At 41.8% G+C, this 15,331-nt stretch overlaps 1 protein-coding gene across 2 annotated transcripts; it reads left to right on the forward strand.

The window, feature by feature from the left end:
* The first annotated feature begins 1,243 nt into the window (after positions 1-1,243).
* Positions 1,244-14,051, forward strand: C1GALT1 (core 1 synthase, glycoprotein-N-acetylgalactosamine 3-beta-galactosyltransferase 1). 2 transcript variants are annotated; one of them, XM_083705376.1, is made up of 5 exons: positions 1,244-2,150; positions 2,210-4,315; positions 5,294-5,961; positions 6,500-8,751; positions 8,916-14,051. In XM_083705376.1, the coding sequence occupies exons 2-4, from the start codon at positions 4,090-4,092 to the stop codon at positions 6,722-6,724; spliced, it is 1,119 nt and encodes a 372-aa protein (XP_083561502.1). In that variant the 5' UTR covers positions 1,244-2,150; positions 2,210-4,089; the 3' UTR covers positions 6,725-8,751; positions 8,916-14,051. The 2 variants fall into 2 exon arrangements, with proteins under 2 accessions (XP_083561502.1, XP_083561503.1); XM_083705377.1 differs by having other exon boundaries at positions 1,244-1,601; positions 4,063-4,315.
* Positions 14,052-15,331: the final 1,280 nt, after the last annotated feature.

A 15,331-nucleotide genomic window follows, 5' to 3' on the forward strand; every position in this document is an offset into this window, starting at 1 on the left:
AGACATTTCTGGTGTGGGCTCCATAAAGTCTATACTGTATGAGAAAAGAAACTGTGTGTTTAATAATATCTGGGTAGCCTGCCACTTATTTCACTGACACAACGAGAGATAAAATAAATGCATGGTGACTAGTCTCAAAGGACTGTGTTGGTGGTTGTAGTTGAGTTCACTCTATCCAAACGTCATACTGTTAAAATGCACAGAACGTGAAAACATTACGCATGACAGATAAATTGTTGTCTACCTCCATGGGCGTAACCAGGATTTTTGTTAGTGGGGGCAGGACTTGGGGGGGGACTTTTGTTTGGAGGGCAGAACCTATGTGATTGGTCAGTTAGTTGTTTTACTTGATCTGCCCCCGCCTTGACTACACCCATGTCTTCCTCCCTAACAGTAAACCTCTCTCTCTCTTTCCTTTCTTTTAATCATCCTAAGCATCACCTTGGTACATGTATTTAGTACGATGTGGTGCGCCTGCATGGAAAACTGTTTGAAAAACTGACTTGAGTGCCCATGTCCCTAGGGCTGTTCATGGATTCTACAAGCATAGCTGTTTCTGGCTGCTACAGGAAATGCTACTTATATGTGAGCCTGAAGAGGTAATGCAACTTCTGTTGCATGGCAGCTCACGCTGTGCTGACCTGTATTATGGGGTAAACTTCATGCCCCAAGTTTTAACAGGGGGCATAGTCAGGATTTTTGTTGGGGGAGCACAGAACCTCAGATATGTACTGATTTTGATGGGGGGAGCTGCCCCCTTGCCTCCCCTCGGCTATGCCCTTGACAGGGCCACATTGAACCCCAGGATTGAATTTCCTCACCCCTGCTCTGCCAAATTAATCTTATAATTTATATTCTATCTTTTGCAACAGCCCTATAAAACATACAAGGAGTGCTCTGCACCCAGGGCAAAGAGCAAAAAGCAAATGGGCTGGGCATGCTTATTGTTCCCCAAAGCAAGCCGGCTTTGGGGGTGAAATGCCGGCCGAGGCTATGGTTGCCTAGTAAGAACTTTTATTATTTGTTTGCTTGTTTAGTCAAAGGGCGCGACTCCCTTAAGCGACAACTCCTCGGGCTGCAGCTGAGTCACGAGGAAATGAAGCCCTCGGGGATTAAAGGGTATTTCCACCCCAGAAGCTGCCAGTTATCCCTCCTCGGAAAACGGCCCTGGAGAGAGAAGGCAACTGCCGGCGCCGGGCTGCTCCTCCTCCCTCAGCCCTGTCACCAGGTGGGCGGGAAGCGAGGCCGGCCAGGCGCCGCCCCATCGCAGGGCCGCGGGCCGGGCTGGTTGGCTCCGTCCTCGGGCCTCATGAGGCAGCTGGCTCCGGGGCGGGCCGGCCTAGGCCCTCCTCCGCCTCCTCCCTCAGGTCGGGCGGCCCGAGGGTAGCAGGATGGGCGTCGAGTAGGCGCCGGCCTGCTCAGAGGAGCCCTCGCGCGATGGCCGTGACAGGGCCTCGCTCCCGAGCGCCGCTTCCGCCGCCGCCGCCTGGAAGCTTCTCGTGGCTCCGGGGCGCCTGAGAGGAGGACGACCAGGAGGAGGCGCCTTCTTCCACCGCCCCGCGCCGCCCACTTCGGCTGTCCTGGCCGAGGCCCGGGGCAAGGTGAGGGGAAGAGAGGGAGGTGGGCTCGCCCCGGAGGAGGCGGGGAGGGCGGCGTGGCGAAACCCGAGGTCGGGGTCACAAGTGTCGTGCGGAAATCGTGTCGCGGGTGGGAGATTTCGGCCTGGTTCGACGGCGGCGAAGCCTCCCAAGGAGGGAGAGGTGTCAACTCCCCTTTTAGCCGGGCGCCCTGGGACCAGAAACATGGGCGTAGCCGGGGGGGGGACCTCAGATTTGTATTGATTTTTACTGTTTTTGGGGGGGGAGGCCCCCTTAGCTGCGCCCATGGGCAGAAGCTCAGAGTCCCCACTAAGCGCAGATCGGCTCCCCGCCCCCCCAAACGCAGCTGGGCTCGCTTACTACATCTTATAGTAGCGATGGATCCACACCGTCGCCATTGGTGGAAAGCGGGGCTGGAGCGGCTTTTCTGGGTTGCATCCCAGGATCCGCGGGCGCCCAGCTCCGTACTTGGAAGCAGAGGATTCCATATAAGTGCTGGGAGGGAGCGGTAGAAATCATTTAATTTCATTGAATTTATATACACAATGCTTTGTAGGAATTCCTACAATGCTTGATTTTGGTTTAAACAAAACAAAACAACAACTTCCAAGCGGCCTGCGGAAATAATAAAGCAAAAAATAAATAAATAGGAGAATTGGCAACCATAGCTTAAAACCTTCAAAAAAGTGGAAAGCCACAGATAAAACACACATGGACTTTCTGAATTTCCGGGTAAGCCTGTCTAAACAAACATGTTTTTAGAAGGTGCCGAAAGGAGTACAGTGAAGGCGCCTGCCTGGTTATCATCACTAGGCAGGGAGTTCCAAAGTGTAGGTGCTGCCGCCTTAAAACATGTGAGTTCTTACAAGTGCGGAACGGGGATCATGTGGCGCCTGCAACAGTGCCAGTTCCGCAGATCAAAGTTCAGTGGGCATCTGCGGGTGTAAGGAGATCTTCTAGGTTAACTACCTCTATACCAGCCTGCTGCTTGAGCTTGCTGGAAGGACTGAAAGCTGAGTATTTCACAAGAGGAAGTGGGGAGGCAGCTTGGCAGGGTTGTAAAGGCCACCTCACGAGTGGCAGGTGCTGGGCCTTGATAACACAAGATACCACTATCTGAGGAAACCAGTTGTCAGAAACAGGAAGTTTCTGACGTCTCTGCTGTGTCGAGGTGCCGCCCCGAGGGAGTATTTCTGTGCACATTTTGAAAAGCAGATCTTGCATGAGCTGCAACATAGGAGCAAATCCCATTTAAAGCAGAGGACATGGTACTTCTGCTTGCAAAGGATAGATCTGTTTGGCTGCAGTCCTAGGTACGTTTACCTGAGAGAAAACCCCATTGAATGCAGTGAGACTTACTTTCGCTTAAACATGCATTGGATTCTCTCGTTAGATGGTTTCGTACCTCTCTGCTGCACTTGGTGCAGAAGCCTGAAAGACAAAAAGGGATGTTTTTTTTAAAAAAAAAACAACACCTGTGGTCCTACAGGAAGGTGGTTGCAAAATGTTTAAACTTTCCTGTAGTTTTTTTGTATCACACCATCTATGAAATGTATTCTTTTCTATAGCAGTTCTAGTCCTCCAGCACATATATTTTTCTTGTGGAGTTTTAAATATTAGGGAATGCTTTTTTTCGTATGTTAACCACTTCTCCCAGTATGGGAATATGTGGGAAGGAGGGAGCCATGTAACTTGCACCAACTCTGAGAAAACTTGTTCTAGTTCTTTGCTGTTGCTGCTCCCAGGATAGGAGTTGGATAAAAAGGGTATAAACACTGGTGTATATATAAAAGAACAGTGACATAGTATTGGTGAAACTGACAAAACCACCTACCTTTGTCAAGTTTCACTGCAGAACTGGAAAGGTGTACGTGAAGCAGATTACATGGTGGCAGGCTAGGAGATTAAGGTTAGGCTAAAAGGTAATGAGTGACTGACCCAGTGAGCTTTATGACTTGAGTGGAGATTTGAACCCTGGTCTCCTAGATCCAACACTCTAACCTCTATACCATACTGGTGCTCCCACTATTCTCCCAGTATGCACACTGAATTTGTGCTGTTAGAAGATGAAACACACAACATATTTTTTTCAGTGTAAGTTGTTGACCAATATTACTTGTCAGTCTTCAGATTTCTTGGATGCCTTTTATTACACGCTTCCCCATTTTTAAAGCAAGTTTACAAATGGAAAATTTTAAACATGAAATTATGGATGTGGCCGTTGTTGGTTATTACTTTATTGTTATACTTTCTTATGAAATGGCCAAGATTTATATTTTACTATGTTTAGAAAAAGAAAATGTTTTTATACTAGTTCAAAACATAGTAAAATATTATCTTAAGTATGAGGCATCTTCAACATGAGGTATAATCACAAACTAATTGCAGGGAAAGAAACAGTATGTTCATATGGTCAGTGTTTTTCTGCATTTTTATCTTATGTTTTCAAGCATAACATAATTAGTGTTCTTTCTCTCTCTCTCTTCAGGAAATGGCATCTCCTAAATCCTTAACGCATTTTTTGACCTTTACATTTGGATCAGCAATTGGATTTTTCTTATGTTATTTGCTATTTAGTTTAGTGTTGGAAGAACAAGTTAAAGTTGAGCCTCATCTTCTTTACAACAATCCTCATGGCCATCACTCAGATGGTGATGATGAAAGCCATCAGCTGAAAGGACAAATGAATTTCAATGCAGATGCTGGGCAACATAAAGGTATATTTATGCAGCTGTACAGAGCATTACAGTTCAGTTTTCTTTACAATATATAACCTTGTACATCCCTCGAAAATGGATTGTACACATATCCCATGTTATAAGTATTCAAACTAAATAAATAATCCATGTATCTTTTAGGATACAGGCTTAAGTTTTTCTCTAAATTGTTTTGTAAAATTTAAATGTTCTGAGTCCACAATTAAATGCCAAGCGAAACCAAATGCCTTAAGAAGCCAGCAGGTCATTATCACATCTACTTTGAAGTGAGTTACATTGCATTAAATGTGGCTTATTCTTATGGAAGTGCACATATGATTGTGTTTAAGTTTTTAAAGCTGAAAACTTGTTGCTGGTGGCTCTGCCCCCCCCCAAAAAAGAACCCCATAGTGCTGATATCTAGGAATCTGATAATTTCTCCATCTTCCCAACTCTGGCACTCAGATATTGTAAAAGGGCCTGGGAACTTGAAATAGTTTTCTTATCCTGTTTAAAGGGGATGGAGAATATCTTAACATAACATCATTTAAAGGAGAGTGGATGTCATGATAAACTTTAACTGAGGTGATGTTCATTTACAGTGTAGACAAGGATAGTTCAAAGCTTTCAGCATACTTTTACAAATCTTTATTGCATTAGCCTTGCTCAGTATCACCCCTCCCTCAACATTCCAAGTTTGTAGAATCTTGTACCATAAAGACTGCAGGAGCAGCTGTCCCGTTATTGTGGCTGCCAGAGCTATGGCAAAACCGTGTTTGTTTTGAGCTTTCTTTAGAAGTACAGTATACACCTTTCTGATGTGCCAACTAAGGTATTGTATCTGTCATTTAGTTCAACATACTTTGTTTTTTGAGGGTGTAGCTCTAAAAAGTGGCATATAAGTACTTAGAAGTGCATAAATAAATGTGTGGTGTTCTACTTGTGTGAAAATTCTAACACACTGATGCTATTTTGCAATTTTGCTTCCCTGCACCCCAGATGAAAATAAAAATATTGCTGAAGAACTGTACCAGAAAGTAAGAATACTTTGTTGGGTGATGACTGGACCTCAAAATCTGGAAACGAAAGCCAAACATGTCAAAGCTACTTGGGCCCAGCATTGCAACAGAGTGCTATTTATGAGCTCTGAGGAGAACAAAGACTTCCCAACAGTGGGATTAAAAACCAAAGAAGGCAGGGATCAGTTGTACTGGAAAACCATCAAAGCTTTCCAGTATGTACACGATCACCATCTTGATGAAGCGGACTGGTTCATGAAGGCAGATGATGACACATATGTTGCACTGGACAACTTGAGGTGGCTTCTTTCAAAACACAGTCCTGAAAAACCAATTTATTTTGGAAGGAAATTTAAGCCTTTTGTGAAACAGGGCTACATGAGCGGAGGCGCAGGTTATGTGCTCAGCAAAGAAGCTCTGAAGAGATTTGTGGATGCTTTTAAAACCAACAAATGTACTCATAGCTCTTCTATTGAAGACTTGGCATTAGGCAAATGCATGGAGGGTATTAATGTAGAAGCTGGAGATTCCAGGGATACAACTGGCAAAGAAACTTTTCATCCATTTGTTCCAGAGCACCACTTAATTAAGGGATACCTACCCAAAACTTTTTGGTACTGGAATTATAACTACTACCCTCCCATAGAGGTAAGATTTTTGCAGTGCTTTTCACAGTCTAAATAGGCCACTAGAAAATACCTTTTAACTTTGTCTATGTATAGCTGCCATATACTGTCACATTGTTGGCCCATCCAATTGAGAATTGTATTCTGATTGATTGATTTCCAAATTCTTGCATCTGCTAATAGCTCTTTACACACACACACACACACACACACACACACACACACACACTCGGATGAGCCTTTCTATATTGAATTTATTTTTTCTAACACTTAAGCTTTATGGCTATCTTGCCAAATAAAACTGGGCAGGTGGGGGAAGAAAGAGTTTGAAATATTCTTTTTCTTATGTCCCCAAAGTGATTCTGCTATAGTTTGGTACTTTTATGACCAACTCTGAAAAAAGTACATTTCAAAATAAAACTTTTTTTGCTGTTACGTAACACATCCTGAGCACTGATTGTTAAGTGACAAACCATAGTCCATATTAACACTTGAAATATATTTAAAACATTTGCTTCTTTATCTTGCCTGTTCATCCTGTTTTTTCTCTTTCACGGCAGGGTCCTGGCTGCTGCTCTGACCTGGCAGTTTCTTTTCATTATGTTGACGCCACCACTATGTATCAGCTGGAGTATTTGTTTTATCATCTCCGTCCTTATGGGTACCAGTTCAGGTACAATCCTGATGCTCCTAAGGATCAAGGAAAGCAAAATTTAAGTGATGCAGCAAAGGGTGATATAAAAGCCAAAGCTGAAATGGAAAAGCCTTTGAAATCCTCTAAATAAAATGTTTGGTACTGCACTGAAGGCGCCTTATGGAATGCTGAACTAAAACATTTAGCTTACAGTGGAGCTAGATGGATTTCTTAAATAATTACAAGTGTTCCTTCATGTGGCTGCAGCCAGCAGATTCTTTTCTAATCATGCTGGTAGCAAGGTCGTTTCACATGCCATGAGGACTGCAAGGTCAAGTCTATAAAACTTTGTAGTGAGGAATTAAATGTCTTTAATCTTGATTCAGTAATGTATGCACACAAATCTTATATTGAAACAAATATCTGTTTTCCACATTGACCCACAATATGCAGTATTTTAGTTGTTTTTATCATGAAACAATGCTTTGTGTCAATTCTTGGACACCTTCAATTAATTACATTAGATACTGTTGCATTCTTTGCTAAAGGATTCAAATGTGGAGTATTTAAACAGAAGCTTATCCTGACAAAGTTAGCAGTCAAGAAATAAGCCTCCTGCTTAGATGCCAAAGTTTAACATTTAGATCTAATTTTTGAAATGTTGGTGAATATGTTGGGTTTTAGTTTCATACATTGGAAGGAAGTCTGAGAGTGTTTGAGATGTGGCAGAAGGTTAGGTAGAAACTTGAATGAGAATCTTGAGTTCTGTAGTATTATAATGGGCACAGTTTCACTAGATAAATTAAAAACATATCCACATATATTTATCATGCTTCATCCAGAAAGTTGATTACTATAAGAACTGCTATGATAGTATTATAGGAAGCAGCAAACTGTCCATAGCTCCATTCTGGTTTCATGCTATTGATTCCTTTTTAAAAAAAAAAATCTTTCTTTGTTTATAGAGCTGGACTTGCAACATAATGTGATATTTTGTTGCCTGTCTAGAATGTTAAGTGTTTGTTAGTTTCCATTTAGGGTTAGATGGCTGTTATTATTTAGTTCAACTTTAATAGTATATTCCTATTTCTTGTGTGACATCCTTTTGGTCAGTCTAAAACATGATTTCCCTTGAGTGTTTCAGATGGTTGTGTTGTTGTGTTAGGCTGTTTTAAAACATAGATCTTTATCCACACATGAAGGAGCTGTTTACTTTGTGCTAAACTTAACAGTAGTGCGGTTTTCCTGTAGCCATCATGCACTCACACTCTAGATACTGTGTACTGAAATATACTAGTTTTCCCCCCCCCACCTTCAAATTTAGACTTTCTCGCTCTATAGTCCTGCTAAAGTGATCTACCAAGGCTTGTTTTATGTTTGCCTTAAATTCATCATATTGATGATAACAGTGAGATTTTCTACTTGATGGTGTTTGCTGGTTAGAAATCATCACCCAAGTTTCCTGAACTCATTACTATGTGCTTTTTAATTGAAATGGAGCACTGGAGAATTACCACTGTCTTATAAGATTGTTTACTTCGAGGTTTCCATATGCAGTACACCTCTGCCTCTCTCCATTGTTTAGGCATGGGATAATAGTATTGTTCTGTTGCCACTGTTGCTCTTAATGAATGCTCAGTACAATCTTAACGTTTCTTATTAACTAAGTAGGCTTTACCTCACATGAAAATAACAGACTAGATTTTTAAAATTTATACTATAGAACTGTCTGTGGAGAAGTTTTGAAAACTGAGATTTCCAGAATGGTGCAGATCTTGGCTTTTAGACGTGCTGCTTCTCTGTTACATCCATCAAAAGGGGAAAGTGCAAAAAATAATAGGCATGCCAAATTCTCAGAGCATCTCTGGTGACAGATGCATTGCTGAGACAAATGTTAAGCTATTGCTCAGTAGTAGAATAAATTTTTGCTTATGCGATATATAACATCTTTTTAGTCTCCAGCTTGTTTATACCTGTCTCTTCTTTTGCTCGTTTCGACTTTAGTGGCATTCATCTGTCCGACCCATGTCACATGGCAATCTACCTCAAAGTATTTTCCAAGCACCTGGTATAAATTGCCACTGCTTTAGTGAAGTTTGTGGCTAATCTTTGGATGGGGAGAGTGAACTATTCTAAGTCATTTTGCATTAAAGCATCAGAATGTCTGTTAATTATTTTGTTGTTTAGTCGTTTAGTCGTGTCCGACTCTTCGTGACCCCATGGACCAGAGAACGCCAGGCACCTCTGTCCTCCACTGCCTCCCGCAGTTTGCTCAAACTCATGCTGGTAACCTCGAATTATTAATTATTAATTGTTAATTGTTATTAATTGTTAATTATTAGACCCTTTCTATTCATGAGTTTAGGTAGTTGAATTGCTGTCAGTTTGGCAGCAAAAGGGTACTGATTTCTGCATACTTGAGGGACTCTCTAGGTTTACAGAAACTAAAATAAAAAATTAAAATCAAACTCTCCTCAAGGTGCATGGAATATTGATGTCAGTTGAGTGAAGATAAAGCAAACCAGATATGGGGGTGGGATTAGAAGGAATTGACCTTCTCGGGCCCCTAACAGCTTACAGGATGATGGGATATGTTGCATCTGATTAAAAAATCTCTTCTCTCTGCATTATACAGAGATGTTTTAGAAATAAAGGAATATATATATATATATATATATGCATTCTGGTTTGGAATCTGAGCCTTCTAGCACTATAGGAACATAGAAAACACAGAAATCAGCCTTATAGCCGGACTGCTTGTCCACCTAGCCCTTTATTGTCTCCTCGAACCAGCAGAAACTCTCCAGGATCTCAGGCAGAGGACTTTCCCATCACTTTCTACCGGATACTTTTAAGCATCCAAAGACTTTGCCCCTGCTTTCCCCTGTGAGATCTGAAAAACAATAGAAGGCTACCGTTCTGGGCTGGTGGGAGCCCTGAACAGGAGCAGTTATTTTTCGCGTGCTGGGAAACACAGCAGCATTTTCTTGCAGGTGGCACTTGTATGCTTAATATATTCTTTCATCTGGGGTGTGCTTGACAATCATTTGTATTGACATGGCCGCTCCTGGCATTCCAAGGAGACAAGATGCTGGCTCCTGGGAATTCAATAGATCAATAACTCAGCTGGTCCATTGAGTCCAGACTTCCCTAATTTGTTGCCACAACTACTGAGTTATTGTGAATAGTATAAGACTCTCCCTCTATATGCTTAGTTGTGTATATTGTTACAAGATGCATGGGATGAGACTTTTAAATCCTAGAATACACCCAAACTAAAACACCTTAATTTTAAAATATTGAAACTTTTTTGTTTATGGAAATAACAGTGGAACAAATAGTCAATTCATGAAGAAGATCAGTGTTCTACTCAAACCTGGCATTTTGCTCTCCCCTTGTTTATACCTATCTGAACACTCTTATCAATGCCTCTATTCTCTCTCATCTCATTCCCTCCCCCCATACACTCTTTCAGCGCTTCTAACTCTCCCCTCAACATGTCATTTAAAAAATCTGTCAGTCGGAATCCACCCAAATGTTTCGTCACACGCCCCTGCTGTTAATCATTCTCCCTCTTCTGTTACACCCCCCTTCCAAACAATTGTCTGAATTTGACGTTCCATGACAACAGAAAAGAATATAAATCATAGTTTAAACAGTACTACTGAATTCCACAGGTCTGTGTTCCATTTGCAGAACTCATTTGTAACAACCCCTTCCCTGGATCAAATGGAAACTTCACAGTTAATAGAGCCAATATGTACAATGCCCATTGAACTGTCACAGGTGTCATGTTGATAGTTCCTTTTAAAGAATCTGATTTGAAGAACCACAACCGGTAATTCAGAGTCTCAGCCTCCTTCAGTATATCTGTTTCTTCAGAAACAAGAATGAGGCCCACATTTAATCTAGGCATACATTTCTAAGGATGTTTCTTGTAGGAGTCACAGAATAATTATTCAAAATTCCAGCAAGGTTAGCAGTTCCTTGCCCTCCTGCAGTGACAATTGCATATTCACCTGTATCCCCAAGTTTAATGTATGAATACAATTGCCCATTTGCATCCACAGTCAGTTGAATTTATTTTCTGATCCCTGCATCTTGGCAGGTTTTAGACGTTAAAGCAAGATAGAGTTCTTGTTCCCAACTTACCAAGGTTTCACATTTCTTTTTCCTTTTGGTTGAGGTGAAGTCCTCAAAGTTTTATGTTGTCTTCACAGCTCTTTCTCCAGGGCTTATGCCCCTCTGTTATGTTAGATTTAGAGTATTCAGTAGCCTTTTTCTGGTTCCCAACAGCCAAGTCGCTTTTCCACAGACTCAAGTCCAGTTCATAGTTCTCTCAAGTGGAGTGTATTGGACAGTCATTTGTATTGGCATGATGACTCGTGATGTTCTAAGAGCCCCCATACAATTTTTGCAAGCTCTTGCAGGAATGAATATGCAGCTACTGCCTCAACAGAACCAAACTTAATATGGTCCGCTACAGAATCACACCTTAAGTTTCACTTCCTCCCTATGTCTAGTCTTGCTGTTAACTCAGCAGTGGTGGAAAGGGAATTCCATACTACATTAGCACTAGCTTCAGCAAATTCAGGGACTTTTATTTCACTACTCCTTGGCAGATGAATTCTCACTTGCAACCCTCTCAAGATCAACTTCTGCAACTGTTCATGCTCTTTTGGTTCCAAATCACCAGTACTGCAAGCCACTTGCCCTGGTACACCATAAGGAGCACGAACAGAGTGCAGGTCTCAACCGAACTTTTCTGCCTCCTAGTTACAACTTGTACCCAGGCCACTTTACACCATGAGTTGGCTTTTGGAGAGTGCTGTCTCTAAGCTGAACTGCTGTGGCTCCTGAACCCTCTCGGCCAAGGCTACCTGGGTGGTTCTGTGTATGCACTCTGCAATCTCACATTCTCTGACTTCTCTTGTAATAATCTTCAATTCATTCTTCTTTCTACGTCCCTGAGCTTCAATCCATGTTTCTTCTGGGCCTTCTCCCTCTACTCCAATTCTTGGCTCTCTGTTTCGTTTCCAGACAGAACACCTGAAGCTCAAGCACCATTTTTTAAACCTCTATGGAATCGGAATTCATGCCAGCGTCTTTGTTACCTCCATTTGAATTTGGTGCTTTCTTATAAGGCATTATCTAGCCTCTGCTACCTCTCCAGACCAAAATAACACTTGACTGCACAGCTCTGGGTCTTCTCTTAAAAGTTCCAGGTCACCAAAATTCTGGGGTATTCAGGACTTCACCAGTTTTATCTCATGATTTCCAAATTCCACGAATCTGGATGCTACTACTTTGCTGCCAAGTTGGGATATCTTGGGGTCCTATAGAAGGCCCCTGGGCATTATTAGGCTTGTTTTGCCAGCTGGTTCACTCCGTCTAGACTTTCCTATTCTCAGAACAACCTGCTACCTGCGTGGATCAGCCAAAGATGTGGCATGACACTTTGATCCTAGAATCATCAAAGCCAGAACACTTAAGAACTTCAGCTGTATTTATAGAAAAGAGTATGTCAAATGATAAAGAAGAACAAATTGTTTTACTATACTAACCTGGCATACCCGACTTCTCTTTTTACAGCTGTCATAACTCTTACCTATACCTTTATTCTCTCTCCCCTCAACTGTTCTTGTTCTGATTCCAGTTTTCCATCATACACCCTTGCTGTCAGTCATTATTCTACAGACTTTTCTGTTCCACAGTGCATCTTAGGCAGTTTCACTTTATTTGCTGAAGCACAGTTGCAGAAGTCCTTAGTAGGGTGGGTGGGGGTATTCCTCATCCCTTTCCTTTCCCCTGTAACTTTCCTTTCCCCCATGACATCCGAAAATCACTACAAGGCTCCTGTTCCATGCTGTTTAGAGGTCCCAACAGGAATGGCCCTTTTTGGGGCCTGGGATGCACTACAGCATTTTACCGCAGGTCCCACTTGTACATTTTCAGTTGGGGTCTGTCCATCATTTGTATTGACACAGCAACAATAGTACCACGTAGGGAGCAATCTTTTGCTTCATACATTGGCACTTGTTTTATTTGCTGATTTTCAAAGTAAAGGCTTGGATCTATTTCTGCCAGTTACCTTCACATGTTGCATAACACATCATTCTAGAAAATCCCCACCTCCCCAACCCTCAAGAGCAGCGGCTGTAGCTGGAAGTCTGTGAGTGTGCACCGTTATTTAGTCTGAGTGAGCCACCGTTGGTCAGTATTGGGAGTGCAAAGGCTACCACTGAGCCAGCTAAACATTTATTTACTTTTTTGACCAGGAGTGCCTTTAGCAGAAGGAGGCACAGGTTATCTTCTGGGAAGCAGCTTATTACTGTGGGGTTCAAGTTCTCTTCCACCCTTTTCTTTAAACTACTTTCTCTCTCTCAGTGTTGTATGTTCAGTGTAGAGAAGCAGAATAGCACCCAGCTGCCAAATTCTGAAGCTTGACGACTCCTTGTTCATCGCATCCCTGATCTTGGTTCTAAAAGATGGAAATCATAGTATTCTATTAAATATCTAGTATTCTTAATTACAAAAGCATGTTTGCATCTAAAGGCACAAGAGATCCCTTTAGGTATTGGTGTATACTCTTGTGGATTGGCATAAAATAATGGCTAGCTGAGTTGGCCACGTCCACATCATAGACTTAAAGCATGGCTTTCTCCAAAGAACTGTGGGACTGTATTTTGTTACAGGTGCTGGGAATTGTAGCTAAGGGGGTGGAGCAAACAACAGATCCCAGGATTCTTTGGGGGAAGCCGTAACTATTAAAGTGCTACAAATGTAGTTCCAGTGTATAGTGTGGATATGAACATTGCTGAACTGAACGTCAGTTTTGATCTGCATTGCTTTTGTATTCTTTTGTGTTATACAAAATGTGCTTGTCTTGTTCAGCTTGTGAAAAAACATTCTGCAAATTGTTGCCTAATCAGATTATTTTAATCACTTTTCGTTGAATTCACTTAACCATTTTTAAAAGCATCTTTTAAAGCAGTGTTCAAATTACTTTATTGTCAGAGTGATGAGATGGCTTCTGTACATATTACACTTCTAACTTCTTTGTGTTTCCATTTAACTATAATAATAAAGGTTAGGATTGTGAGACTTCTGTCTGTGGAGAAAGTATAAGCTGGTCCCATCCTTGATCTCGATGTATATTGTAAAATGATACCATACTCGGATTGTAAAGCTTTTTTTGTTGTGTTTCGTGTATTAACAATGTATATTGTGTACAACAAACTGTACAAATCTTACTAGAAACACATCTGAAAAGATAAACTTAACTGCTGAGCAGTGTATTGAGTTTTTAAGTGACAGGCTGAGGGTTTTTTCACAGCAAACGGTGGCTGACTGGTTTGTTCATGTGATAAATATAAATCACTGTTTTTAAATATCATCTTTGAAGTGCCTTTCTCCATTTTTTAGCAATTAATTTAAATGAAGTGCACAAATAAAAATAACTTATCTCAATTAAAAAAGAACTCCCTTGTGGCTTTCAATGGTATATGTTGTGAATTCCATTATAGTGTTCTTAGCAATGGATCAAGAAATACAAAGTGTTTGAGTTGTATCTGAGTTTTATTTACGTAAAAGGTAAAGGTACCCCTGCCCGTACGGGCCAGTCTTGACAGACTCTAGGATTGTGCGCTCATCTCACTCTAGAGGCCGGGAGCCGGCGCCGTCCGCAGACACTTCCGGGTCACATGGCCAGTGTGACGTCGCTGCTCTGGCGAGCCTGCACCAGCGCAGCACACGGCACGCCGTTTACCTTCCCGCTTTAAAGCGGTACCTATTTATCTACTTGCACTTTTAAGGGTGCTTTCGAACTGCTAAGTGGGCAGGAGCTGGGACCGAATGACGGGAGCTCACCCCGCCGCGGGGATTCGAACTGCTGACCATACGGTTGGCAAGTCCTAGGCACTGTGGTTTTACCCACAGCGCCACCCGCGTCCCTTTTATTTATGTAGACGCCTATTTAAATGGACCCATACTAGTCATGACTGTAACACTAGTTAAAATCCCCTTATGTGGATGGATACTGTGTTTATGATGCTTCTTCCTGGAAAGATGGATCATATAAAGAGAATCAAAGAGCTGTCAGATCTTTGGCTCATTTAGCTCAACTTTATTCTGATGCAGCAGCTGACATGTTTACTTTACTATTGTCACCTGATATATTTGTTTTAAACTCTTTTTAACATTGTATTTTAAAATTGCTGTAGCCCACCCTGGATGTTGTGTTGAAGGGTGGATAAGAAATTAAACTAAGCTTTATAAGGTCCCACTTATTCTGCCAGTTCTGCTACCTCAAATCGAGAGAGCCCCTTTATCCTGTGTCTTCAGCTACTCTCTTCATTGGAGCTTCAGAACAATCTCTCTGTGCGCCAATAGGTTAACCGTGTGCCTGAATTAAAGTTTACTTACATTGTAGTACTGTAGATTTATTACTTTTTAAAATTTAAGCTAGAAATCACCACAAAGAGTCTGACTCGGTGTGGTGTCAGAGTGAACTAATAAAACTATGGCCAAGATTCAGGTGGGGTGTGGTAGCAATTTATTTCTTCACTGGAAGGCCCCCATGTGATGATACCCGATGGCTCTGCTGTTTATAAAGTGCAAGGGCAAAACCTTATTGGAGTATAATAGAGAAAACAAGGCAAGACCTTGTGTGCTGAATGATGATAAGCACATTCATGACATTTACCAGATACACCTGGCTTAGGTCTATGTAAAGAATTAGTATAAATGGGAGGCACTG

The sequence above is a fragment of the Podarcis gaigeae genome (genome assembly GCF_964106915.1).
Source record: "Podarcis gaigeae genome assembly, chromosome: 12".
Taxonomy (NCBI): Eukaryota; Metazoa; Chordata; class Lepidosauria; order Squamata; family Lacertidae; genus Podarcis; species Podarcis gaigeae.